At 35.7% G+C, this 27183-nt stretch overlaps 1 protein-coding gene across 2 annotated transcripts in view; it reads right to left on the bottom strand.

Moving 5' to 3' along the window:
• Window positions 1–27183, bottom strand: part of HACE1 (HECT domain and ankyrin repeat containing E3 ubiquitin protein ligase 1) — a 92696-nt gene that overhangs the window by 53298 nt on the left and 12215 nt on the right. For both annotated transcript variants that reach the window (XM_082634347.1, XM_082634348.1), the window contains 6 exons: window positions 25168–25243; window positions 19842–19973; window positions 10149–10231; window positions 2930–3026; window positions 1870–1971; window positions 737–843 (listed from right to left, as the gene is read on the bottom strand). In XM_082634347.1, coding sequence (XP_082490473.1) covers window positions 737–843; window positions 1870–1971; window positions 2930–3026; window positions 10149–10231; window positions 19842–19973; window positions 25168–25243 — 597 coding nt within the window. The remainder of the gene's footprint in view (window positions 1–736; window positions 844–1869; window positions 1972–2929; window positions 3027–10148; window positions 10232–19841; window positions 19974–25167; window positions 25244–27183) is intronic.

Below are 27183 nucleotides of genomic sequence, written 5' to 3'. Positions count from 1 at the left end.
AATGGGTTAGTCAAAAAGTTCATTTGGGTTTTTCCAGCTTACGGAAAAATCCAAACAAACTTTTTGGCAAACCCAATCAAAGGAAGAAAGCATCCATAACAGAAGTGGGCCAAATTTAAGCTAAGAAATAACACATTAACCATTTTTAAATGGCTGTTTACTCCTAACTGGGGTGACTAACCACATACAAACAAGCGGAGGTGCAGGAAAATATATAAAGGCATTAACTTCATGGACTTAGTGATGAGCCATTAAAACTACAGAATTGGAAAAAATAAAGAACTGAACTGAGAGGGACAGTTCAGGGAGAAAACTTTATAAAGAAGCATGAGGATGTAATACTGCAAGGCTGAACAGTAGCCTATACCCAGTTTTGTAAATTACTGATCAAGATTCCTAAACTACGTTCTTGATTCTTTTTTATGAACATTTTACTTACATGACTAGTCTAAGCAATCATTTTCTAAAATTCTAGACACATAAGCCCAAATCCACTTAAGTCTCTATTTTTAGTCTCTTTAGACAAGCTAAAGTCTCCTCAGGAATAGCTGATTGCCCTGATCCTTTAAAACAAAACAAACAGTGATAACTCAACAAATGTTTAGAACATCTTAACATAGACAAAAGACATCAACAAAATAACCAACAAAATAAACTATTCCCAGAAAAGCCTAAAATGTGACAAAGCTGACAGATATTGCTGCCTACTGATTTGCTTATATTGTGAAACACTTACCTAAGCAACTTATGACCATTTGTTGTGGCAACTTCAGCAAGGCTTGTTAGAATCTTTAAATACTGGTTCTCACTTTGCTGAGATAAATGCTCCAGAACTTGCCGTAACTAAATTTTTTACAAATAAAAAAATGTGATTACATAATAATCCACTAAACTTTGTCAAGAAATTAAGTACCTATTAGTTTAGTAAGTATCCCAAAGCTCAATTAGCTGAAACCAAGTCCTTTACAGTTATTTGGTCTTGCATAAAATCAAAAGCTTATAGAGAGATAAGACGACATACAATGTTTGTTCAAAATCACCCAGTGAAAAAGTATAAATAGAGAGAACAGAAATCACCAAGTTTATTTATGGAAAATTAATTCCAAACTTCTAAAAATGCAAGAAAAAAACTCTGTAATTATTCAAAGAGTAGAACTATTAACAAATACAGAGCTCAGTAAACTAGTGATTACTAATCATAACATGATATTCCTCCTTAGATTCTTTTCCTCTACCTATGGGAAATATTCTAATTATCTAAGGAGCGATCAAAGGCACAGAGGACAGAAGACTCATAGGGCCAAATATTAGCATAAAGTTTATTAATTCTTATATAATTCATACTTAACCTATAATGCAGATAAGCATTACTTAAATATTTATAATAATAAATATTATAAATAAATATTATTATTATTATAATAAAATCAATAAAACATTTGTAAGATGCCATATACACCAAACATGAACAAAGCTTGTTCAGGGGCTTCCCTGGTGGTGCAGTGGTTAAGAATCCTCCTGCCAAGGGCACTGGTTCAAACCCTGGTCCGTGAAGATCCCACATGCCACGGAGCAACTAAGTCTGTGTGCCGCAATTACTGAACCTGAGCTCTAGAGCCCGCGAGCCACAATTACTGAGCCCACATGCCACAACTACTGAAGCCCACATGCCTAGAGCTTGTGGTCCGCAACAAGAGAAGCCACCGCAATGAGAAGGCTGCGCACCGCACCAAAGAGTAGCCCCCGCTCGCCACAACTAGAGAAAGCCCACACGCAGCAACAAAGACCCAATGCAGCCAAAAATAAATTAATTAATTTAAAAAAAAAAAAAGCTTGTTCATTTACCAGCTACCAGCACAATTACATTACCATGTTTTCTCGGAGATCTTCATTCTGTGTCATTTGAATAATTGTCTGGAAAAGCCTAGGGTGATACTGAATTAATACTTCACAAGTCTCTCCATATCCACCCTAAAAACAAGATTTAAAATTATCTAGGTTTAAAAACAAAACTCCTAAAGGAAAACATTTCTTCTATATATAAGTCTGACACCAAATATGTGGGATTTCCACACCAACCAATTCTCCAATTCTCTGTGGATACCGACTGGGTGTCCTACAATTTAATTCAATTATCATGCTAACTGCCTAGAGTTAGGGCAGACCACACAGTAGGGTTCAGTCCCACAAAAGTGCCCCCCACTTCAAAAGCCAATCACAAGTCCAGGTCACCCATACTTCTGACTAACCAGCTGTAAGTAAGGAACTCCCACGACCTCCTTCTCAGGTTTGATAATTTGCTAGAACAGCTCACAGAACTCAGGGAAACACTTTATTTACCATTACCTGTTTATTATAAAGGCTACAACTCAGAACAGGCAAATGGAAGAGATGCATAAGGTAAAGTATGTGGGAAGGGGCAAAGAGCTTCCATGCCCTCACTGGGCGTGCCACCCTCCCAGCACTTTGATGTGTTCACCAACCCAGAAGCTCTCTGAGAACCACACTGTTTAGGGTTTTTATGAAAGTTCCATTACACAGGCCTGAATGACTAAACTCAGTCTCTAGCCCCTGACTCCTCCCTGGGGGTGGGGGAGGAAATTGCCTTCTAATTACATGGTTGGCTCACCTGTCAACCAGCCCTGTTCCTGAAGCTACCTAGGGCCTTTCAGCCACCGCTCATCTCATTAATATACAAAAAGACATACTTATCACTCTGGAGATTCCAAGGGTCTTAGAAGCTCTTGTGTTAGGAACTGGGATAAAGACCAATATATCTTTCTTATACTATCACAGTTCCTTTTAAAGATCATATTCTTAACAGAATAAAAATCTTTGCACCCATCCTCTCATTTGGGAAAAAAAAGTGATCTTGTCTGTCAGTTTCTCTTACCAAGTAATGGACTAAGAATATACATGAACAGCGTACCTGCACACATAAATCCAGAGGGCTTACTCCATTTTTATCTGGCAGATATTTGGCTCCTCGCAACAGAAGAATCTGTGCTGTGTCTCTCTGACCATGACTGTACAGAAACAAAGTTTAAACATATAATCTTTTTAATTTTAAGTCTTTCTCTATAAATTATGGACAGTTAGTATCAATCAACAGAGGATTAATAATCTTAAAAAACTGAGAGGAAGATCTGAACTACAACCTCAACCGTTAGAAAAACTTCCCAACGTTAAGTCATACTTTTACAATGTAGATAAGAAACTGGCCTACTGAATCTTAGAATTGAACTTGGGACACATTACCTGCAATAAATCATAATATTTTGGGATAAGTTGCTGGTACTCAGGCTTATGCTTTATTTTTTTCTTCCCATCTTTTCCTTCTCAACTCTAGCCTGACCACCTTCCTACCACATACATCCAAGTCTCCAGACTTCTTAGTCCAAAAGAACCTCAATACTCAAAACAAAAGTACATTTTATGACACTTTAATATGTGGTAAAAAAAATAAAAACAAAGGAAGGAGAAAAGACAAATATCAAAATGAGTAAATGGGGGGGATTCATTAGCCAAAAATACTAACTAACTGCCAACCTTCATTTTATCAACCCACTCAGTCTGGCTTCTGCTGACAGCTATTCAATCTGACCTAGAATGAACAACTCTCATCCACATGCCCCATTCTCTCTAATTGCTCTTTCAAGTAGGTGTAACAACCACTCTTTAAGCTAGGAGAAAGCTGCTTTGGGGGTAATAATCACTAGACTCTACATTTCGTTATTAAATGAGCTAATCTGATCCTAGACACAGACAATAAATAATAAATTTATAATGCAGAGACATTAAAGTTTAAAGCTAATTTTACAAAATGCCCAAGGAAGTCATACAGTTTGGAAGAGTATCTCATCAAAGAATTATATTTTGTAAATTGATACAGCCACTATGGAGAACAGTATGGAGGTTCCTTAAAAAACTAAAAATAGAACTACCACAGCAATCCCACTACTGGGCATATACCTAGAGAAAACCATAATTCAAAAAGACACATGCACCCCAATGTTCATTGCAGCACTATTTACAATAGCCAGGACATAGAAGCAACCTAAATGTCCATCAACAGAAGAATGGATAAAGAAGATGTGGTACATATATACAATGGAATATTACTCAGCCATAAAAACGAATGAAATTGGGTCGTTTGTAGAGACGTGGATGGACCTAGAGACTGACATACAGGGTGAAGTAAGTCAGAAAGAAAAACAAATATCGTATATTAACGCATATATGTGGAATCTAGAAAAATGGTATAGATAATCTTATTTGCAAAGCAGAAATAGAGACACAGACATAGAGAACAAACGTATGGACACCAAGGGGGGAAAGCAGGGAGGTGGGATGAATTGGGAGATTGGGACTGACATAATACACTACTGATACTGTGTATAAAACAGGTAACTAATGAGAACCTACTGTATAGCTCAGGGAACTCTACTCAGTGCTCTGTGGTGACCTAAATGGGAAGGAAATCCAAAAAAGAGGGGATATATGTATACGTATAGCTGATTTATTTTGCTGTACAGTAGAAACTAACACAACATTGTAAAGCAAATATACTCCAATAAAAATTAATTTATAAAAAAGAATTTTATTTTGTAGTGAAAAAAATTACTATTCAAGCACAAGTGAAACTAGAACTCAGATCTCTGGTCTTCTAGACCAATACTCTTCCCACAGTACCATTACCTAAAAAGGTATGTTATTTCACAAAGACTACACAGATTCCTCAGAAACTTAAAACAAACAAATAAAAACCTATTCTTTCTTTTCCACAAAATGACGCTGCATAAAGTATAATTGGACCTAATTTAAAAAAATAGGATCATACTAGGAAGCTGGTGGCAGACATTAGGTATATCACTCTCGATACTTTACTGTAATGCTGATTACCTTCCTTAATACAAGTATCAATAGACAAAAACTAACTTAAGAACAATTTTCAGAAAAAGCAGAAAATCAAGAAAGCAAGTACGTCAGCAATCCCTCCAAAAGCAACAGTAACTAATTTTTCTTGTCTACATTAAGAAAAATCTTCATCAAGCATCATTTGTCATTTGTCAGCTGGGCATGCTGGCCAACACATTATATATTACAGCTAATAGGAATTACTTTATAATTAACCCTGTTCTATTCCGTATAATACTTAAGTGAAAAGAAACTAACTTGAGCTTAATTTATTTAAGGAGTCAGTGATTTCTTTGCGAGGACCCAAGGTTCTGAGAAACCCAGATTTGCAAAGCTATTCTGATCAACTTTAATGACATTTCTTTTACAGTTATTCATTATCTGTGTTAGGTGTGTTTGATCTTTCCAACTAAACTATAAACTTCTTGACAATACCCTTGTTCTATAACACCAAGCATGGCTTATAACATGTACTCAATATACTTGTTGAGTTATATGATGGGCTTTAATTTTAGATACCATTCATCTGACAAGTAAGCATTAAATAAGGTACTAAGCTACACAAAAATAACAAAAAGACCTGAATCATAATTTATTTAGGATTAATTTTATACCACATATAGCAATAAAAATAATTAATATCAAGAAAAAAATACCACTATGACATTTTTAGAAAGCTGGAGTAATTTCTAAAACTACATTAAAATCTCATCTGTGAACAGGTGGCATTTCATTTCAAAAGTAACTTAAAAGAAATGATTGCTAATAATATATAAAATCTGCATACTTCATTAGGGGCTCAAGTGCCCCATGTGTAATATTGCAAAAGATAAAGATTATCCTGTTACAGACTGCTCAAAGTGTCACATGAAAGATTTTTCAGTTCAAATAACTGCAAAAATTTGCTCAATGAATAATTATTCTTTACAGTTGAACTTATATTTTTTATATTGATTGAGACAATACTCCCTTCAAGGAAATGCCAGTGTATTTTCTGGAAACTAAGAAGTTGGCAAAGATGTAACTAATAAGAAACCTGTAGTGCTTCTAAAGCACTTAGAACTGATTTCTCAAGCACTTTCAAGTCTCCTAACTTCAGGCTCTTGCAGTGATACAATTTGAAAACTTGGCTAACAGTGCATATGTACTATATATATATAACAACATTTTTTGCAACTGCTTATGAAACAAAGAGGCCATATTTTCTAATGGTCCTTTTCTACTCTAAAAGTTTGCAATTTTGAATCTATGGACTGTTTTACGTGGCTACTTTGATTGTGAGTTTCCTAATTGAAAGGAGTTGCTTAGCAGTAGCTGCAAACTATGTTCAGAATCTTACCTGTTTCTCACTTTATTACAGACCTCCAAAATTCCATAAAAATCTCACTAATTTACTGTATCTATATAACCCTAGCTAAACCTTGCTTTCCTTTACAGAATAAAAATTATCTGCAGATACAGAAAATATTTGAAAATCATTATACATCCAAACCTTTATTTGAGGAACCCAGTTAAGTGAATGGGAAGTATTATGACGAATATAAAACCAATCTAATCATTTAAGGACCTGAAGCATTTGCAGATACCACATAAAAGTCCTGAAAACAAAGGCACCTGAAGAGTGTGTGTGGGGGGGGTAGGTCAATATATGTGTGCCTATAGTCCACATGAAAGAAAGCTAGTGAATTAGAATGTCTTGTACAAAATACCTAGAGAGGAAAAGTGGCTGGGAAATAGTTCCTGTCATAATTTTAGGTCAAAATCAATCTGAAATGCCTCACTCACAGAAGCATTACTTTATTAAATAGTGCTCAGAATTAGAATAGAATACAAAGGAAAAAAGAAAAGGCCTGCTTGTATGATGGGATAAGAGTCAAATTTCTTAGAAAACCATGCATTGCAATGAAATTGAAAGAGGACAATACAACTTTGTGCTCACTGGGTGTGGAAAAGTTCACTAGCGCTTAGTGAGCACCTACCAACTACTAAGTATAAAATCCTCTGCAGGATGCTTTATATAAGCCACCTCATTTAATTATCACTGTAGTCCCACGAGGCAGATATCAGCATTTCCACTTTACAAAGAAACAAAGCTTCAGAGGTCAAGAAACTTGACTAAAGTTGCATAGCTTTGGGGATGGGATTTGAACCCTGCCTCCTATATATTTCAATAGATTTTCTATTTAAAGAAAACAGTTTTAGCAGTTAATCACTGAATTAGACATATGACATATCTAGTAACATCCCTCAACAATAAAAATTTACATTAAGTTCAGCTTTTTATCTTAGAGCCCTGTAACTTGTCTGCAGGAACAACTTGCTCTATTTCTCACATTCCTTTCCCTTTCATTTATCAGAGACAATACATTGGGAATAATTTATAATTTTTAATGTATACCTATATCTAGATATCATGAATATAATTAGAAGTCTGCCTACAAAATGAACCATTTTCTATGTTCCATATTTATCATCCTGCAACAATGAAGAATTTATATTCTAGTTTCAATTTTAATCATATTTGCTTAGCCATCTTTGTTCAAAGAGACCTAATGTTTGCTAGATTAAAACTTAAAGATGGATATACAATACTAGCAGAAAGTACTTCTAAAAAATTCTTTTACCATAACCCTATGCTCAGACTAACTATACAAATATCACAGTTATGTGAGCACTAATATATACCTATATTTTACCAGTATACATGGCATTATTTTATATATTTTTCAAAAACGTAACTATAGTGACTCACTCATTCAAAAACATTTACTAAGCATCTAAGCACAAAGCACTGTACTACACATGGAATATAAAGTGATGAATAGGGCCTCCCTGGTGGCGCAGTGGTTGAGAGTCCGCCTGCCGATGCAGGGGATACGGGTTCGTGCCCCGGTCTGGGAGGATCCCATATGCCGCAGAGCGGCTGGGCCCGTGAGCCACGGCCGCTGGGCCTGCGCATCCGGAGCCTGTGCTCCGCAACGGGAGAGGCCACAACAGTGAGAGGCCCGCATACCGCAAAAAGAAAAAAAAAAAAAAAAGTGATGAATAAAACAAAATTCTTGCTTTCTTTGGACTTTCAGTCTAGCAGGGGAGACACACTATAAACAAGTACATAAACACTATAAAATACAAAGTGCTACGAAAGAAATGATCATGATACTGTGATAGGAAACATGGGGAGAGGCCTACCTAGATTGATCAGGAATTCTTTCCTAAAAAGTAACAGTGAAGCACTGACATGGAGTCAGCCACGTAAAAAGCCTACGGAAGAAGGTTTCAGGCAAAATAAACAGCACATAGAAAAGCCTGCTGGAAGAGTCTGATGTATTCGGGGAACTCAAAGAGAACCAATGTGGCTGAAGCACAGTGAGCTAAGCAGGGTCAGACCACGCAGGTCACGTGGAAGAAGGCAGAGTTTTATTGGAAATGCAACGAAGAGGCACTGAAAAGTTTAAATACAAGGTCTAAGCACAAAGTGACAACAACCGATTCATTTTTTAGAAGGTCACTTTGGCTTCTGAGGAAAGAACAGAAGGGAGGGAAACAACAGAGGAATCTGGAAGACCAGTTAAGAGACTGCTGCAGTATTCTAGACAAGAAGTAACAACTTTAAGGTGGTTTAGCGACGTGGAGAGCAGTAATGAGATTCAGAATGTATTCTGAAAGTGGAATTTACAGAACTTACTAATATATTCCAAGTTGAGGGTCAGAGAGAGAGACAGAAATAAAAAATAATGACCTAGTTTCTGGTTTACACAACTGAGAAGATAAGGGTTCCAATGACTGAGATGAGAAAAACTGGAGGAAAGGTTTGAAAAGGAAATCAGAAGCTTTTGGACATGCTAATATCTGAGATTCTATGAGACTTGCAAGTGATGATGTATATCAGGTAGATGGACATTCAAATCTGAAGCTTCAAAGAAAGGTCTGATCTAAAGATAACCCCTCAAGACAGGATATGATTTCAGGGAATCAAACAATATTATTCATAAATTCAGGACACTAAAAAAGGAATTTGTGTTCTAGCCAAGGAATCAAATTGTAAGTATAACATAAGAAAAAGCCTGGATTCAGGTAAGATGGAGAAGTCTAGAGGTCCAAAAGTCCTTGTATTCTAATTCAAGGCTGTTCAATGATGATTTGAATCAGTCAGACCAAAGCAACATCACAGACCCTAAAAAAAAGCTAAACGAGAAGAAAAGCAGATCTTTCATCTTAAACAAAGCTCCAGGGAATTCCCTAGCAGTGGTCCAGTGGTTAGGACTCAGCACTTCTCAATGCCAGGGCCCAGGTTTGACCCCTGGTCGGGGAACTAAAATCCCGCAAGCCACATGGTATGGCTAAAAAAAATAATAAAAATAAAAAATAAAACATAAAACAAACCTCCAGTAAAATGACATAAAACAGGAAAAAGGATAAGAAAAGAGGAGCTTTCTGGAGAGCTTTATATCTAAAATAGAGCCTAAATAAATACTACAATTCCTGTAATCTAAACCAAAAAGAAAAATCAAGTGTATTGTGAACTGCTCCTAATTGCAACTAAATTTACATAACATATTATGGGGGGGGGGAAGGTATGTGTATAATTATTACACTGTTAGCTCCTTAAGGACTGGGGTTTATTTATTACTGTATCACTAATGCCTATAATAATGCATGGCACACAGTGAATGCTAACTAAATGCTTATTACATGAATGAACCAATGAACAAAACATATGCTTCAGGAAAATGAACCAGAAAAAAAGAAAAAAGAAAATGAACCAGGACAGAGTGTAAAAACAACTTAATGCATAACTCAATATTTAACAAGAATGATTCAAGAAATTTTTTAAAGTTACAAATCCAGAGAAAGCAAAGACATGGCTCTGAACTAAGGCATACTTTAACAGCTTATCCCACTGGAACTAACTTGATACTTGATAAAGAAAACTATGAAAGTTACTGGATTATTGGTATGTCTTTTTTATTACTAAGTAATTCTAAAATCTAAGTAATCAAGTAAATCAAAACTCCCACTTACAATATATAAAAACACTGGCAATATAAAACACCTTTCATCATGCAGTTAAGTAACAGAACCATAATGCTATATACTTCATCTTAAAAGGGAGCATAGTATTTCCAGGAGAGGAGGAGAGTTTTAGAAAATACACACAAATGTTTGTGTTTGGAAATACAGCAGATTCAACATTCTTTAATAAGAGCATCTGGCAATATAAATGATCATACCTGCAAGCAAAGTACAATGGAGTGGCTCCTGATACATTCGGCCTGTTAATATCAGCACCACTGTCTAGCAAGCATTGCACTGTCTGGGGGAAAAAGAAACAAAAGTAAACCCAGAGAAGTTAAACAAAGACACAGTTATCACAATTTTAGTCCATATAAGGAAAGTTCTTACCACAACCTGAAGCTTTAAAGAAGAAAGAGTAGGAACATGCCAATTATGACGGCTGAACAAATTCCATTTTTTGGTAAGCTCTGAGTCTCAGGCACTACACAGTATATGTGGAATTATCAATGTAATGTAAATTGTGTTAACCTGGGAAGGTTCTAGAAAATCACTGACATGTGTAGTAGTTACCAAAGGACTTGAAATGTGGCTAGTACAACTGAGGAACAGAATTTTAAATTTTATATTATTATAATTAAGTTTAAATAGCCACATGTGGCAGCACTGGACAGTGCTGCTCTAGATTTCTGAATTTAAAAACCAGAGTTTTTTGCCTCTAAAAACAAAAAGTTGGTACCAGAGCTCTAACTTTCTCAAAATTCAAAGAGCATAATTATTAAAGTACAAAATATTAAAAAGCTAAGAAGTCCTTTTGCTACTGACAGTCGCCAATACTGAACTCAGTTTCTCTGACTGTCGGCTAAGCTCTACTTCTGCAATCATTTGATGTGTGCTAAGGGAAAATAAGCTAATATAAAATTTTAAAAATAAATATCTCTGGGCTTCCCTGGTGGCGTAGTGGTTGGGAGTCCGCCTGCCGATGCAGGGGACACGGGTTCGTGCCCCAGTCTGGGAAGATCCTACATGCCGCGGAGCGTGAGCCATGGCCGCTGGGCCTGTGCGTCCGGGGCCTGTGCTCCGCAACGGGAGAGGCCACAACAGTGAGAGGCCCGCATACCACAAAAAAAAAAAATAAATAAAAATAAAATAAAATAAAATAAAAATAAAAATAAATATCTGATGATTAGGAATACGGCAAGGCTTGCCTGAAAAACCTTAAAAAAGAGAATCTTTTCTGGTTTTAATTCCTATGATCTTCATTTGAGTTTCTCCTGCAAAAAGGAAGACAAGATGTAAAAACTTAAATGTTTTTGGAATTAGACTGTTTAATAATTACTTCTGGATTGAACACCCATGTTCATCTTTATTGCTGCTCTAAAACCTAGTACAATGTCAGCAAAATATTAAGACTACAAACTCAAAGGAAGAACAGCAAAGAATACAACACATACTAGATAAGTCAGAAGTTTTAGGGAAATGGCAAGCAAGTGAAAGAAGAGTAACTGACTTAGCAGATCAAAGAAAGCTGAAGTCTAAGTGTCTGAAAATGCAGATTCCAACAAGAAACCACCAAATTCTCACTACCGAACACACACACACAACACAGGAATTGGAAGTAACAGGTATCTTGGAAGACAGGGATAGTTATATTGAGCTAAGACAGGAGAAGTAGTTGAAAACCTAACAGCTGGGCCTTCCCCCAGGACCCTTCCTCCCCATCCCATACAGTTAGCCACTATCCCTCCCTATCTGTCTTGGAAGTAGGGAGGTTTATTATCTGGACAAAGTGAATAGTGAGGCTCTGGACTGGCAGACAAGAAATACAGGGAAGAGCAGGGATGAGCAGCCATGCTGAAAACAACTAATTAAGTGAAAACCTCCAGCCCCCATGCTCCACTAGGCTCCCAGAAATCCAGTAGCCAGGCTTAAAAGCTTAAGCAGAAGGAGACTGAAGGTTTCCTATCTGGAAAGTGGCAACAGAGAAGAGTCTGACTGATACTGGCATTACAGACACCAGTGAAATAGCCCAGTTGGCCACAAGGGGACATTCAGCAATGCTGGGAGACTTTTTTGATTTTCATTACTGGAGAAGGGAGGGTCCAGTTGGCAGCTAGTGGGTAGAAGCCAGGGTATGTTTAAACATCCGACAATCTACATACAGGCCCCACAACAAAGAATGTTCAGGCCCCAAATATCAATAGTGCCAAGATTAAAAAACCTTGACGTACAGTGAGACCAGTCAACAAACCCAGCTCATATACACAATGCTTTCAGCCCCATTTCAGTGCCTCACCACTATACATGAATTGACAGACAATGTTTAAGACACAACTGAAGCAGGCCTCTAACCTGAAAAACAAACAGAAAAAGGAAGTAAGAAAAATAAAGACAATAAAGGGAACCAAAAAACAGCATCAAAAATTAGAAAAGTTAACTGATACCCTCAGAGAGAAAAGAAAAAATACTATCCATGGGACAAAAACAAGATGCTGGGGGAAAAATATTCAGAGAATGAGACATCAAAAATATGATGGAAGGGCTTCCCTGGTGGCACAGTGGTTGAGAGTCCGCCTGCCGATGCAGGGGACACGGGTTCGTGCCCCGGTCCGGGAAGATCCCACATGCCGCGGAGTGGCTGGGCCCGTGAGCCATGGCCGCTGAGCCTGCGCGTCCGGAGCCTGTGCTCCACAACAGGAGAGGCCACAGCAGTGAGAGGCCCGTGTACTGCAAAAAAAAAAAAAATATGATGGAAGAAATAAAAATTCAATAGAAGTTAGAAATACAATGGTGAAAAACTCTACAAGAAACAAAAAGACAAAGAAAACAGGAAAAATGAGAAAACTAGTAGATCAATCCAGGGAGTCATTGTAGAAATTGAGAATAAAGAAAATGAAGGAGGTGGGAGACCAAAAGGAAGTAATCAAGAAATAATACCAAAAAATTTCCCAGAACTGAAGGACACAAGTTGCCAGATTGAAAAGCTCACCAGTGCCCAGTCTAATAAATTAAAAGACCTTCAACAAGGCACATCAAAGTGAAATTTCATAATACTGGGGATATAAGATTCCAGAGATAAACAGAATTCAGACAGACATTAAACTTTTCAACAGCAACACTGAAATTTAAAAGGTGAAATGCCCTCAAAATTGTAAGGTGAATGACTTCCAATGTAGAATTGGAAATATCCTATGAATACATTAAAAATTCTGTTCTTAACAGAGAAAAACACTTGATTAATAAAGTAGAAAAGCTCATTCCAGCATTTTCTTTTACATTCATGAATCTGTTTTTCTGTTTTAACAAAATTATCTCAATTAAGATCCTCAAAATATACAACTATTAAAAGAAACACATATTTTTAAAAAGCTTTCAATAGCTCACTTGTAGATAAAATGTTGCCTGAAGTCAAAGAGGGAGAAAAACCCATTTCCCTCAGAGTAAGAAGAAAAAAAATACGTAAAGGGATTTGAATGTAAAGAGTAAAAAAAACTGCCTTGCAGCACTGACATGAGTGAAAAGTCATCAATCTTTGTGATTTAAAAAAAATGTATGCAGATTTCTTTTTGTAAAATCTCTGAAACAGGAGGAGTAAGGATAACACAGAATTCAATTATTGATTAAACAGCATAATAAAAGAAGCAAGAAAGTCACATAACTTAAAAGTTTCATTTTTTTTTAAATTTCCAGTCTATGTAAACGAAGGGCAAAATAACTTTGAAACTAGGAGAATTCAGGTGGAGGAAACTATTTATTAAATTAAAAACACAAAAGCCCTTGAAGAAACACTACTACTTGAAGATTTTAAATTATACAGAAGCATAAGGCAAAACAAAATCAATGAGAATAAATTCTGGATTCAACCACTACAATCCCTAAGGAGTCTCAAAAGCAGAAATTTTCAGCAATAAACAAACCAGACACAATCTTTTATAAGAATCAGCACTATCAATATACGCTTCACTTAAAGGTACAAAAGAAAAAAATTACAAACATTTACAAACAGAAAGAAAATGGCAGAAAAAACTGCTTGGAATGATACTGCATTTGATTAGCCCATTCCATTTTTTAACAAAAATTTCAATGTTGGTATGTGCTAGTAGTATGTGCTAGATGCTAGAGTCACAGCAATGAACAAAATGGACAAACACCTGCCTTCATGAAGCTTACATTCTAGTGGAAAAGGAAAACAAAGGGACATGAGAAATAAAATATGTAGTCTGCTAGATGGTGACTAGTGCTATCCAGAAAAACTGATAGGATTCTTTATGACAGATTTGGATTCAATTTGTTTCAGCAAATTTCTCACCCCTAAACCCCTACACACAAGTACTTCTGTGAAAACTGCATTGTGTCTGTTTAACAGACTATAACCCATGAAGTCCAAAATAAATCACTGTAATTTACAAGTCATAAGTTCCCGTTTTCAAACTTTTAAGGCTTCTCATTTACTTGCAAAAATTAAGCTCAGCAGCTTACAATTTAGTAAATGTAAACATGTAAAAGTATACAAACAAATATCTGTGACTGAGAACTGATTACCTGTATCTTTCAAGTTAATATAACATAATTTTAAGAAGTACACTGGGGCTTCCCTGGTGGCGCAGTGGTTGAGAGTCCGCCTGCCGATGCAGGGGACACGGGTTCGTGCCCCAGTCCGGGAGGATCCCGCATTCCACGGAGCGGCTGGGCCCGTGGGCCGTGGCCGCTGGGCCTGCGCGTCCGGAGCCTGTGCTCCGCGGCGGGAGAGGCCACAGCAGTGAGAGGCCCGCGTACCGCAAAAAAAAAAAAAAGAAGTACACTGAACTAAAATCATTTTATGTGTGTAATATAGATCACCAAAATATGTTTTTAAAATAATTCAGACCTTCAAATTCCCTATCCAACCCTCTCCCCCTTAAAAAACAAAAACAAAAAACCCCACTATTATCCTATTCCTAGATAATCTACAATTGGGGTCTTCCTCCTTACAGAGTAAGGAAGAGCTGGGGAGGAATACTGAAAGAAAAGCACTGAAAGGCGATTTTCACATGGCCTTCAAGAAACCCTCAAGAAACCACACACTTTGAACAGACGTCATGACCTTTCAAATGATAAAACAACATCCTGAGTGGAAAACTAATGTGCAAAGCTAATGTTGGGGTCAATCTCAAAAGTCATTTAATTGAAGGCAGTGACTAACCAAGACCACCTGTACCCAATACACTGATAAGTTACAAAGCAAGAAATCCAAGGCAGCTCTACTTTATCAATGTCAACTCTCTGAACGACACTGACCGAAGTAGAAAGGAATAGATATTCAATATTAAACCATAAGTAAAAACCAATATTAAACCATACAACATAAGTTGTATTCTCATTTACTAAAACAATGATAGCCAAACAACAAAAAAAGCATCTTTCATCTCTTATTAAAAGTAATTCTGATGACAGGACAGCAATGCACAAACAACTTATGTGCTAAGAAAAATGGCCAACTCACTAGTCAGTGACTGGTGTTTATAGGTTTTCTCTAGAAACCTGTCCACCTAAGCCTATCAAGACTTTGAATCCTTACATAATACCTAGCAAAAAATCAATATTACCCAGTTGTGTTAGAAAAAAAATCACAGTAATAGAACTTCCTATTATTTGTTCACATTTCTCAGAAGTGATGAAAGGAGAATTCTAACATTAGAATAAATAAAATTACTCTGAACCTAAAAACATATCCTGAAATGTTAAGTACATCTACCTTCGTGCTTCAAGGCTGAATCCAGTTAATGTTTTTGCAAAAGCTTTCAATTAAGTTTGCATGGCTGCCCTGTAATTCTCTGGATGAAAAGCTTGGAAGCTGGCTAAAGATATCAAGAGAGCTGACTGAACGTAGATGAGCACTGTTCCTTAACAAGCCTACAATTTCAGTAAAAAAAAAAAAAAAAAATGCAGTCAGTTCTATCAACTCTAAGCAGGGTTCAACTATCATTTCATATTGTTTGTGAACCATTATATTCAGTTATCTAAATTTAGCAATATAAAGTCTATTGTGATAAAAATAAAATTTCCTTAAGTGAACTGAAATTAGTCCAAAAACTAATCCTGCTGTGTACTTTAATAGAAACTGAGATTGAACCGTTCGACAGTTCTCTAGAGTTTCTAAGTCCAAGTTATTCCAGGAAAACAGTAATCAACCATTTGTGGCAATTCAACACATCAATAAATCTTAAAGACCTAATGGCAAAGAAAAAAATTACCAAAAAGTAAGTTCAATTTATGGCCAAAAAAAAAATGGAGTCAATTATACCTATGTAGAATAATATTAGGTTTTACTACACTTTCTAAAAATGAGATTAAAAATCAAACAACACATTGGGCCTAGCTTACTGCATAAGAGCAAATGAATGAAGAGTCCAGGTAGTGCTCTTTGTACTGTTCTTACAGAATCACATCATCAATATTAGTAATGGTAGTAACAGTACCAATACTATCATTACTCTTAAGTATCTTCCAAAATATTCACAACACTTTCCTTAATTGTGTAATCAGCAGATTATATCTTAAGAGGTAGATAAAGGCAGGGGAAGAAAAAGTTGCCAAAGACTATATAATAAGCCAGATAAATAACCAAATTCTCTAATTATTTTTTATTTTAAATCAATATCCAAAGACAAACCATAATTCTGGTATTTATAGCTAGTAACAGCTGACCTAAGAAAATTTATAAAAAATTAAATTATTAAGGAGTTGTTATGATCATTTCTTTCATCTGATCATTTTAAAATAGGAATAGAAGTCATTTAAAATCATAGTGCTATCATGTTACAAGGACAAAAATGGTCACGCTGCACTCTTCAACTGCCCAAATCACTTCCTTCCAACAAGATGATGAAGAGACCCTTATCTTGGTTTACCTCTAATTAAACAGATGCATCTATAGGAAACCATGGCAAAAATTACTCGATTTCTTAGTTATGACAAAATCAATCTTTCTTCCAAATCTTTTATCTGTAAAAAAGTCATGTAAATCTAAAAATTATTTGTCATCAAAGCAAGAATACAGTATTCAATTATAAATTCTACAAAGCTTTAGAGCTCTTAGCCAGTTGTTCCAAATCTTCCCATGCATTCTTGAGATTTACCTTAAAATGAGATTAGAAAGTAAATTTCAGAGGATTTCTTTATCATATCATCCTCTTTAATTTGAAATGAGCTGATGTGCTTTTGAGAATATTTTTAAGGGAGTTTCTTTCCCCCTTTAAAGTTTTACATTTTATCCTATAAAATATATATATAACCAATATATATAAATCTTGAAACCTATGTGCACTGGTATATGTCTACATGGACACAAGTTTTGAAGACCTTTTAATGAATTTATGCAAAAACTGACTACTTTGAGACATGAAAAGGCCATTTTCATTTGCTGATATCTGACAAAGCATTTTAGACTCAGTGTTCAACTTATGGAAAGATATACAGAGGGTTAAAAACAAAATCAATAATATCTACCCTGTAATAACATATCTCAGAGTTCTTAAATCATATCCAACTCAAGATAAAAGAATATTCTCATCCACTGAGATCGGAACATGTCCCAGAAATACATGAGTAATTATGACACATAGGTAAAAATAGCACAACTATCAACACAGATTTTTTTTCTTAACAAATTTAATCAGTTATACATATACATCTGTTCCCATATCCCCTCCCTCTTGCGTCTCCCTCCCACCCTCCCTATCCCACCCGTCTAGGTGGTCACAAAGCACCCAGCTGATCTCCCTGTGCTCTGCGGCTGCTTCCCACTAGCTATCTACCTCACGTTTGGTAGTGTATATATGTCCATGCCGCTCTCTCACTTTGTCACAGCTTACCCTTCCCCCTCCCCATATCCTCAAGTCCATTATCTAGTAGGTCTGTCATCACAGATTTTTAGAGGTATAATTCAGCCTGGAGGCTAGGAGATGGCCTAATTTTTCAAGATTCCTTTTTGCCCTATTGAAGGATTAAAGGTGCATACAATGAATTGGAAAATAGTGCTAAACATTCCCTTTGTATACGATCCTCACAGATAACTATAATGGACCAACTAGACAGAAAGGAATCTCACTCACTAATACAATCAATCACAAGTCAGCATGACTTTTTGTACTCTTCCTCCTGTACCATACCTGCAAAATCTCACCCTGTGAAGCCCATCACCAAGTGAAGTCATGCCCCCTATAAATCTTCTGAAAATACAATTCTTCAAAGGCATTTGACTATGAGGAATTCTCCCTTACTTTACCATGCCTGCTTTAGGTGGTAAACCATATGGAGTGTATTATACTTAAACTAACTACTCTTCAATAACTTCAGAAGGCAATTCTAAATTTTTAATGCACCCTGTAATGCACATGTTTTGAACCAAGGTTTTTTGCGTAATTCTTGTTTTTTCACTGGCTTAAGGCAGCTAAAATTAGCCTTTGTAGGTAATTCCTAATCTGAATTCCAGTTTTTTACTCCAGTTTTTTAGTTCTCGGGCAACAGGTAGGTTTACAATCTTAGTAAATGACACGCCACTCATTCAATAATGGCAGAGAGTATTTATATTAAAGCGGATGCTTTTCTGTCCTGTAAGAGCTACCAGCAGGACTCCTTCTCTAACAGGCAGCAGTTGCTTACTGGGGCCAGTCAAGATTAGAACATTTCAGATGATTTTTTTTTTCCACACAGAATACTTCTTAAATTTAGTAGTACTGACCTGGAGAAAGTAAAAGGTAATGAAAAGGAATACTCCTTGAATACAAATGGGTTAGTTTTCAGATGATAAAAGACAAAAGAATAAAAACGAACATTGGTGTTCAGAAGAAATGCCAGGAAAGAAAAAAAAAGCATATATCCTTCCTTTTATCCAATGCTTATTAAACATAAGACAATGTCAACCTTGAGCTCACTATCTTAAAAGAAGTGCAATATTCTATGAATTGAGGTCATACATAAAGCATCTAAATACGTAGGATCTGACATCCTGAACCTAGGTTAGGAAAAAAGTGTTTGCAGAGACAGAAATCCAGATTCCACTAGGAATTCTCCCAACAAAAAGATAAGACTCAGAGTGTATACAAAAAAATAAATATAAACAAGCAAACTTCTGTATCTTTGTAGATGCTGGTGGTGTTTTTTCGTTTTCAATTGGTTTTCGTTTTTTAGTTAGTAAATAAATAATATTCTATTATCAGTAATGTTAAATGTGGGGAAAAAATGAAAGTAACCAGGATAGGAAATTACAAAAAGCAGCAGTTCAATCTAAAATCTTAAGCTAACAATCTTTAAATAAGGCAGCAGTCTTCTAGTGAGAGAGAAAACTATTGGCAATTTTAAAAGCCAAATGTTTATACATAGGGATAACAGGAAAGTACTGCCTAAAACAAATGCATGATTTTAGAAATCAAAAGTAAGGAAGAAAACAGCTGTGACTCTAGCACTTAAATCATATTCCAAGAGAGTAGAAAAATATGATAATGCAAGTTGAACTATTTAAGCAATGTCAGAGCTCACTTTCTTCACTAATTCCAAAACTTGAGGCTTAAGGGTAAAAACATGAAAATGGTAAAAAATATGAAAAAGTTATTTGATAAAACTGAGGACAGAATAAACATTATAAACTGTTAAAATTATTATATGTGAACATACATTTAAAATTTAAAATATTCAGCTATTAGAATCTATGAATCAGAAATAAAATTGAAATCCAAATTACAAATACATTAAACATTTAAAAACACTATTTTCTGTTCCTTTTATCCGCATAGAATATATTAATCAGAAGACCACATGACACAGAAAATGTTGTAAGATTTTGCTTCATGTTTCCAATTATACACAGTGGAAAACTTTTCATGAATTCAAAGTTTAAACACATGCAACTTAGTCCTCGAGGCTTTATTTACCGTCTTGTGACCGTTCTGGCAGGCCACATGCAGCGCTGTCTGCCCCATCGCGTCCTCAACATCGACGTCACTGACGTGCTGTACAAGGTCATGGAGTAGTTCTGTCCGCCCATTCACAGCCAGCCAGTGTATCTGTGCAGCCATTTAGGTTACTTAACATTTGTGCAAGAGTGTTTCATATAAAAGCAGCAGATAAATAATGCAATTATTTCTCAACTGTGAGCATGATGTGTACACTAAAGATTAAAATTAAATTTTAAGCCAATATACTTTTTTCCTATATTTTTATATGGGGAAAAAATATGCATCAGGATGTAGGTTACACCACCATATACTTCAAAATCAAGCATTTCATGGTTTCAAAGTAGTTGAAAATCCTAAACTTAGGATCACCAAATACTCTGCTTCTTAGATGACCATGGACTGTATGTGTAGCTTATCTCTAGAGAAGAGGTACTGGATATTCTTCCTCCCCCAGAAACAAACGTAAGTTAAAGAAGTAATTAATATGACAGTAGGTGTCATATTCTTTACTTCCTATATTTTACACATAATGCATGTAACATATATAAATAACATATATGGGGAGGATTAAAAAAACATAAAACACCTGTAAGTCTACCACACAAAGATAATCAATGTTAAAACTTTGGACTATGCTGTCCATGCATTTTTCATCTGACTTCTTTTCCATTAAAAAAATATATCATGAAACTTTTGTTTTAAAATGGTAACTCTGAACCCATGCATCAGCTCCTACTTCTTCCCCGAACATCACTGAAATGACAGTAAAGAGTACTTTTTCTTAAAGGACAGACCTATTAAGAAAAAGAAAAGGAGAGAATACAAAAGCAACACATTTTGGAAGCTGGAAGCTTTTGTCTGAATTGTCAGAACAAAGAGCTGAATCCTAAACCAGTGATAGAGCACCAAGAAGGTAGATTCAAATCACAGAACTCCCCAAAGGCTCAAGAATACGTAGTAACACTCTGCTGCACTTCTTGAAGTTACATATAACTTCTATATGCACTAGGAAACCAAATATTTGTATGACTTGCTTTATCTCAGTATTCATTTTATTGACATGGCCAGGAACAGAACCTGCAGTATCTCTGAGGTGTGCCTATAAAACAAGAGAAAGGCAAAGGAATCTCCGGGATGATGGTGAAGAGATACTCCAAATAACGCTGTAAAGCAGGCCTAGAACTCAACCAATCTCACTTAGAGAACAGCAGTCTCCATAACAGACTCCTTCAAAACTATTCAAGAAGCTGAAAGGTACTGCACACATGTTATGAGGATATTTACAAGGCTCAGGGAAGTCTAGTAATGAATTAACAACACGTATTTAGAAAACAAAAAAAATGTTAAGGTTCAATAAAGGAAGAAACAGAAATAAAAGACATACAGATTGGAAAGGAAAATATAAAACTATCTCTATTTGCAGATGACATGACTGTCTATGTAGAAAATCCCAAGGAATCTACCAAAAACTCCTAGAACTAATAAGTGAGTTCAGCAAGGTCACAGGCTACATGATCAACACATAAAAGGCAACTGCATTTCCATGTACTATCAATGAACATGCAGAAATAAAAATTAAAAACAATGTTGTGGGACTTCCCTGGTGGTGCAGTGGTTAAGAATCCACCTGCCAATGCAGGGGACACAGGTTTGAGCCCTGGTGCTGGAAGATCCCACATGCCACGGAGCAACTAAGCCCGTGCGCCACAACTAATGAGCCTGCATGTCACAACTACTGAAGCCCGCATGCCTAGAGCCTGTGCTCCACAACGAGAAGCCACTGCAATGAGAAGCCCGTGCACTGCAACAAAGAGTAGCACCCGCTCACCGCAACAAGAGAAAGCCTGTGCGCAGCAACGAAGACCCAACGCAGCCATAAATAAATAAATAAATAAATTTTTTTAAAATTAAAAAATGAAAACAATGTCACTTACAATTGCTCCAAAGAAAATAAAATACCTAGCTATACAATTAAAACATGCACAAGATCTGTAAGCTGAATAATACAAAATTCTGATGAAAGAAATCAAAGACCTAAATAAACGGAGAGACATACTGTGTTTATAGATTGGAAGACTCAACATAGTAAAGATGTCAATTCTCCCCAAATTGATCTACAGGCTTAATGCAATTCCAATAAAAAATCTCAGCAAGGTTTTTTCTCAAAGACAAGTTTATTCTAAAACATATACGTATAGGCAAAGAACCAGAGTAGCTAACACAATCTTGACAAAGAAAAATAAAGTGAGAGGAATTACTCTACCTGATATTAAGACTTACTATATAGCTAGAGTAACCAAGACAGCGTGGTATTGGCAAAGGGACAGACAGATCACTGGAACAGAACTGAGAACCCAGAAATAACCCCATACAAATATGCCCAAAAGATTCTTGAGAGAGAGACAAAACCAATTTCACGCAGGAAGTATATAGCCTTTTCAACAAACAGTGCTAGAGTAACTAGACTCCATAGGTTAAAAAAACAAGCCTTGACTTAAGCATCACAGACAAATATTAGCTCAAAATAGATCACAGGCTTAGATGTAAAATGTAAAAGTATAAAACTTTTTGAAACAGATAGGAGAAAATCTTCAGGATGTACAGCTAGGCAAAGAGTTCCTAAACTTGATACCAAAAACACAATCCATAAATGGAAAAACTGATATACTGAACATCAAAATTGAAAACTTCCGTACTACAAAAGGCTCAGTTAAGAGTACTGTAAATCATCTATGCTTCAAGTTAATAAATAAATAAATAAATAATAAAAATAAATAAAAACATAAAAGTGATAGAAGAGTGATTTTGAAGGTGAAGGAGGGAAGGGCAAGGTGTTCTTGAGTAGATCAGCTTAAGAAAGGAGCACATATATAAAGGCTGAAGACCTGGAAAGTGACTCCCTTAACTATCCATGCTACAGACCTTTGGAAGTCTTCATAAACCCCCAGGGGTATCTGAACACCAGTAAAGGTCACTGCTCCAATGTAGCATGCTCTCTTGCATCTCCAAGGCTTTGCCAACCTATTCCACAGAGCTAGAACCCCACTACCACTCCCAACCTCACAATCACCACTTACACCAGTCTAACTTCTGTTTGTCCCTTTGGCCTCAGCTCTTGTGATACTTCCCTGGGATGCCTCCTCCAATGCCATTGGTGAGGATGGGTCCCCTGCTCTGACTTTTAAAACATCTCCATCACCTATGTTAACATTCATTACAGTGTGTCACCATTGCCTGTTGCCTATCCTGACTTCCTTGGAAGTTTGGGGAAGACAAGGACTGGATCAGTCAAATTACTGCTCTAACCCCATACCAGTAAAGTGCCTAGCACATAATAGGTATCCAAGAAAATCCTGTTCAAAGAACAAATGAATGAAGAAACATGAGGAGTCCTTTGTGAGGGTGATCAGCCTACAGAGTATGCCGTGAACAGTTCTCTCCTTTTGTATGAAAAATCCTGGGGACCTTGACTCCCCACTGAAGGTTCTTCCATCTCAGGAGCCCTTGACTTTACTGCCCCACATGCTTGGCGGCCACTATTCAATTCTGCAGCACCACATTTCCACCATCCTAGCTAGTTTCCTTCAGCTGATGGGGTCAATGTGCCTGGCTGTTGAACTAATTCCATCATGTGATCTGGGACTAGGCAGGAACATGCTTGGTGGCCAGAATTGTTTCTAAGAGAAGGAGGCACACGACACCAATCAGGGCCACAGGACAGAACACTGAGATTGGTCCCAGGCAGAAAAAGAGCTGAGACTGTTTTTATATAATAAGCCTTGTAGAATCATTTGACTCTTTAAATACATGCATGAATAATTTTTTAATAAAAATTTTACTTTAAAAAATTTTATATTCCACTTCCCTTAAAGTTCAGGAGTGAAGGGGGAAAATTAGCAGATAAAAACTTATGCGATTACACAGACTATGTTAGTACTGAGCATCTTATCTTGCCTATACTAGAGAGTGTCCTAAGGATAGAGCTATGTCAGTTCCATAACCCTCTGTGGTACCTACCATATCACTATAGTATCCTGTAGATATTTGGAATACAGTTTTTCTTTACAGAGTAAATGGTGTTATATTGTTACTATGTAACAAAAATGTAGATTATCACAAGAATTGTGAATTCCATATAATAATCATGATTGAACTTAATCTTTAACAAGTCATTCTCAGAATAACTCACATCTTAGGAAAGCTGGTTTTTTATGCCCCAGCTCCCTCCCTGCCCACTGAAAAAAAAAATTTTAATCAGAAAGGCTTTGAAAACTAGCATGGTATGTAAATACTCAATATTCTTCTTTATTCACAAATTAAAGGATTCAAAATTTACAAAAACTACCAAAGGAAGGTTAAAAAAAAAAGTTCAGCTTTATTGAGGTATAATTGACAAAACTGTAAGACATTTAAAGTATACATCACAATGATTTGATATACATTGTGAAAGGATTTCCACTATCCAGTTAATTAAAACAATTTCTCAGTAATCACATAATTCTATTTTATCTCTACTTCTAAATCAAATATGCTCCATTAAATGACAGTATGATTAAAATTTTTGGATTTCAACAATCTCTTCAGAAATATCCCACACCACCCTCCCTATAATATCTATGTGGATCAAAAAAATATCATATTTTTGAAAAGAAAGTGACATGGCAAAAAGGATAAAAATACTAGTTTAAGTAAGATATAACAAGTCTGAAAGGATACAGGCTAAAATATTAACAGTGATTATCTCTGAGTGCAGGGAGTACAGGTGAGTGATCATTCCCTTAGTTACCCTTTATTTCCTTTCCTTTTTTTTTTTCCTTTCCTTTTTAAAACTAAGATAAGTTATAAAAACATAGCCATCCAAATTTTCCTACCATGTACATATTAAAAGAATTTAAAAGGACATAATGAAAAACAGCTGTCCTATAATAAACTCATAACACACCTTAGCGGAGATGCTCCTACAAATTCCCTTGAAAGTCAGTGACAAAAGCTAGGGGATCAAGACTTCAAAATAAATGAAAGGTCATAAAGGTAAAAAATAAGGGGAAAGGGGAAACATGGTGAACCATAACTTCTCTTAATAAATATAGCTAAAAAAAGAGAAAAAAAAAAGAAAAAAGAAAAGAAAAAAGAAATAAATAAATATAGCTGAGAACTGTGTCTCAATCATTCCGTGTCTGCCCAATTACCACAAAGAGGTAACTGCACAAATACCTGTACTACACTTTGCATTACTATCACCTTCAATATTATTTTCTAAAAAGTATTTTTTAAATCACAGATAAAAATTCTTAGTACTTACTGCTGTAAGGCCTTCATTATTACAAATGTTGACATCAGCATTGTATTCTAATAATTTACTCATGCATTTCTTCTGCCTGAAAAGAAAGAGACAGTCACAGGTAACTGGTACTAGAAAAATAAACAAATGACAAGTATTTTACTGAAACAGTAACTATACTCAACATTAATTAATGGCAAATATCAACTTCCATCTGCAATATTTAAATAAGTACTGTAACATCGGAAACAAAACACAAAATTTTTTCTATGACTTAAAGATAATAGGATAAAGAAAAGGCACAATGAGGTTTTCATGCCATTGGGACAAATTCATCATTCAAAATGCTGAGAAACTCCTAGAGTTGACAGAATATTTGGAATAGTAATCTTCATTAGAAATGTCAGACAATATCAGTCTAATGGAAGGGGAATGGACAGCGTAAAATGATGTCTCAATGTTGTATCCTACATTCTCAATTGCAAAATATTTAAAATACTAAGGTGAGTTATAAAAACCACAAAATTAATAAAATGTCTATCTATTCATCCCCCTACCTACTTCACTTCTTTTTCAATTTACTTTACTGTGGTAAAATACACATAACATAAATTTATCATCTTAACCATTTTTAAGTGTACAGTTCAGTGATATTAAGTATATTCATATTGTTGTGCAACCATCACCACCATCCATCTCAAGAACTCTTTTCAGCTTGCAAAGCTGAAATTCTATATCCATTAAACAATAACTCCCCATTCCCTCTCCCGCTAGCCCCTGGCAACCACTATTCTACTTTCTGTATCTATGATTTGGGCTTATCTAAGTACTTCATAAAAGTGGAATCATACAGTTTGTCTTTCTGTGATTGGCTTATTTCACTTAGTATAATGTCCTCAAGGCTCATCCATGTTGTAGCATATGTCAGAATTTCTTTCCTTTTTAAGGCTGAATAATATTCCATTGTATGTATATACCACATTTTGCTTATCCATTCATCTGTCAATGGACACATAGGTTCCTTTTGTTTTAGCTACTATGAATCATACTGCTATGAGCTCAAGTATACAAATATTTCTGCAAGACCCTGTGACAAATTTGGGGGTGTTATATACCCAGAAGTGGGACTGTTGGGTCATATGGTAATTCTTTTTTTTTTTTTTTTTTTTTTTTGGCCATGCCATGCAGCTTGTGTGATTCTAGCTCCCTGACCAAGGGATTGAACCTGGGCCTTCAGCAGTGAAAGCGAGGAATCCCAACCACCGTACAGCCAAGGAATTTCCCATATGATAATCCTATTTTTTATTTTTTGAGGAAGCACCAAACTAGTTTTCAGAGCATCTGTACCATTTTCCTTTCCCACCAACAGAGCACAAGGGTTCCAATTTCTCCACATCCTCATCAACACTTGTCATTCTGTCAACACTGCTTTTCTGATAGCCATACTAATGAATGTGAGTTGGTATCTCAATGTAGTTTTAATTTGCATTTCCCTGATTAGGGGTATTGAGCATCTTTTCATGTTCTTATTGGCCTATGTATCTTATTTGGAGACATGTCTACAAAAGTCCTTTGCCACCTTTTGAACTGCCTACCACTTCATTTTGCTCACAATATTTCCTCCTAGCCTGAGCCATTCCTAGTCACTCTTCAGTATTTATCTCAATTTCCCCTTCATTAAATAATTAAATGAAAATTCATGCTTTGGAAACAAAGTGATACACACACCATATATATATAAATAAAATATGCTTTTAATGTATATGCTTAACTATGCTCAGTATTGAATTAAGGAAATATGATTTAATCCATGGCATGAAACAGTATATGATCTAGTTGAGTAAATTATATATATATATATATATATATATATATATATATATATACACACACACAAATATATACATAAAAAATATAAAACAGGGTATGTGTAATAACATATTATGTATGTTACACAATATAGTATATATAGTATTAATATGAGTATTGCGATACTGTGATTTATAGGAAAAACATATATTTGGTCTTAATCCACAC

Source organism: Mesoplodon mirus, assembly GCF_964341445.2.
Source record: "Mesoplodon mirus genome assembly, chromosome: 10".
NCBI classification, from domain to species: domain Eukaryota; kingdom Metazoa; phylum Chordata; class Mammalia; order Artiodactyla; family Ziphiidae; genus Mesoplodon; species Mesoplodon mirus.
This window is presented reverse-complemented; position numbering and strand designations above follow the sequence as displayed.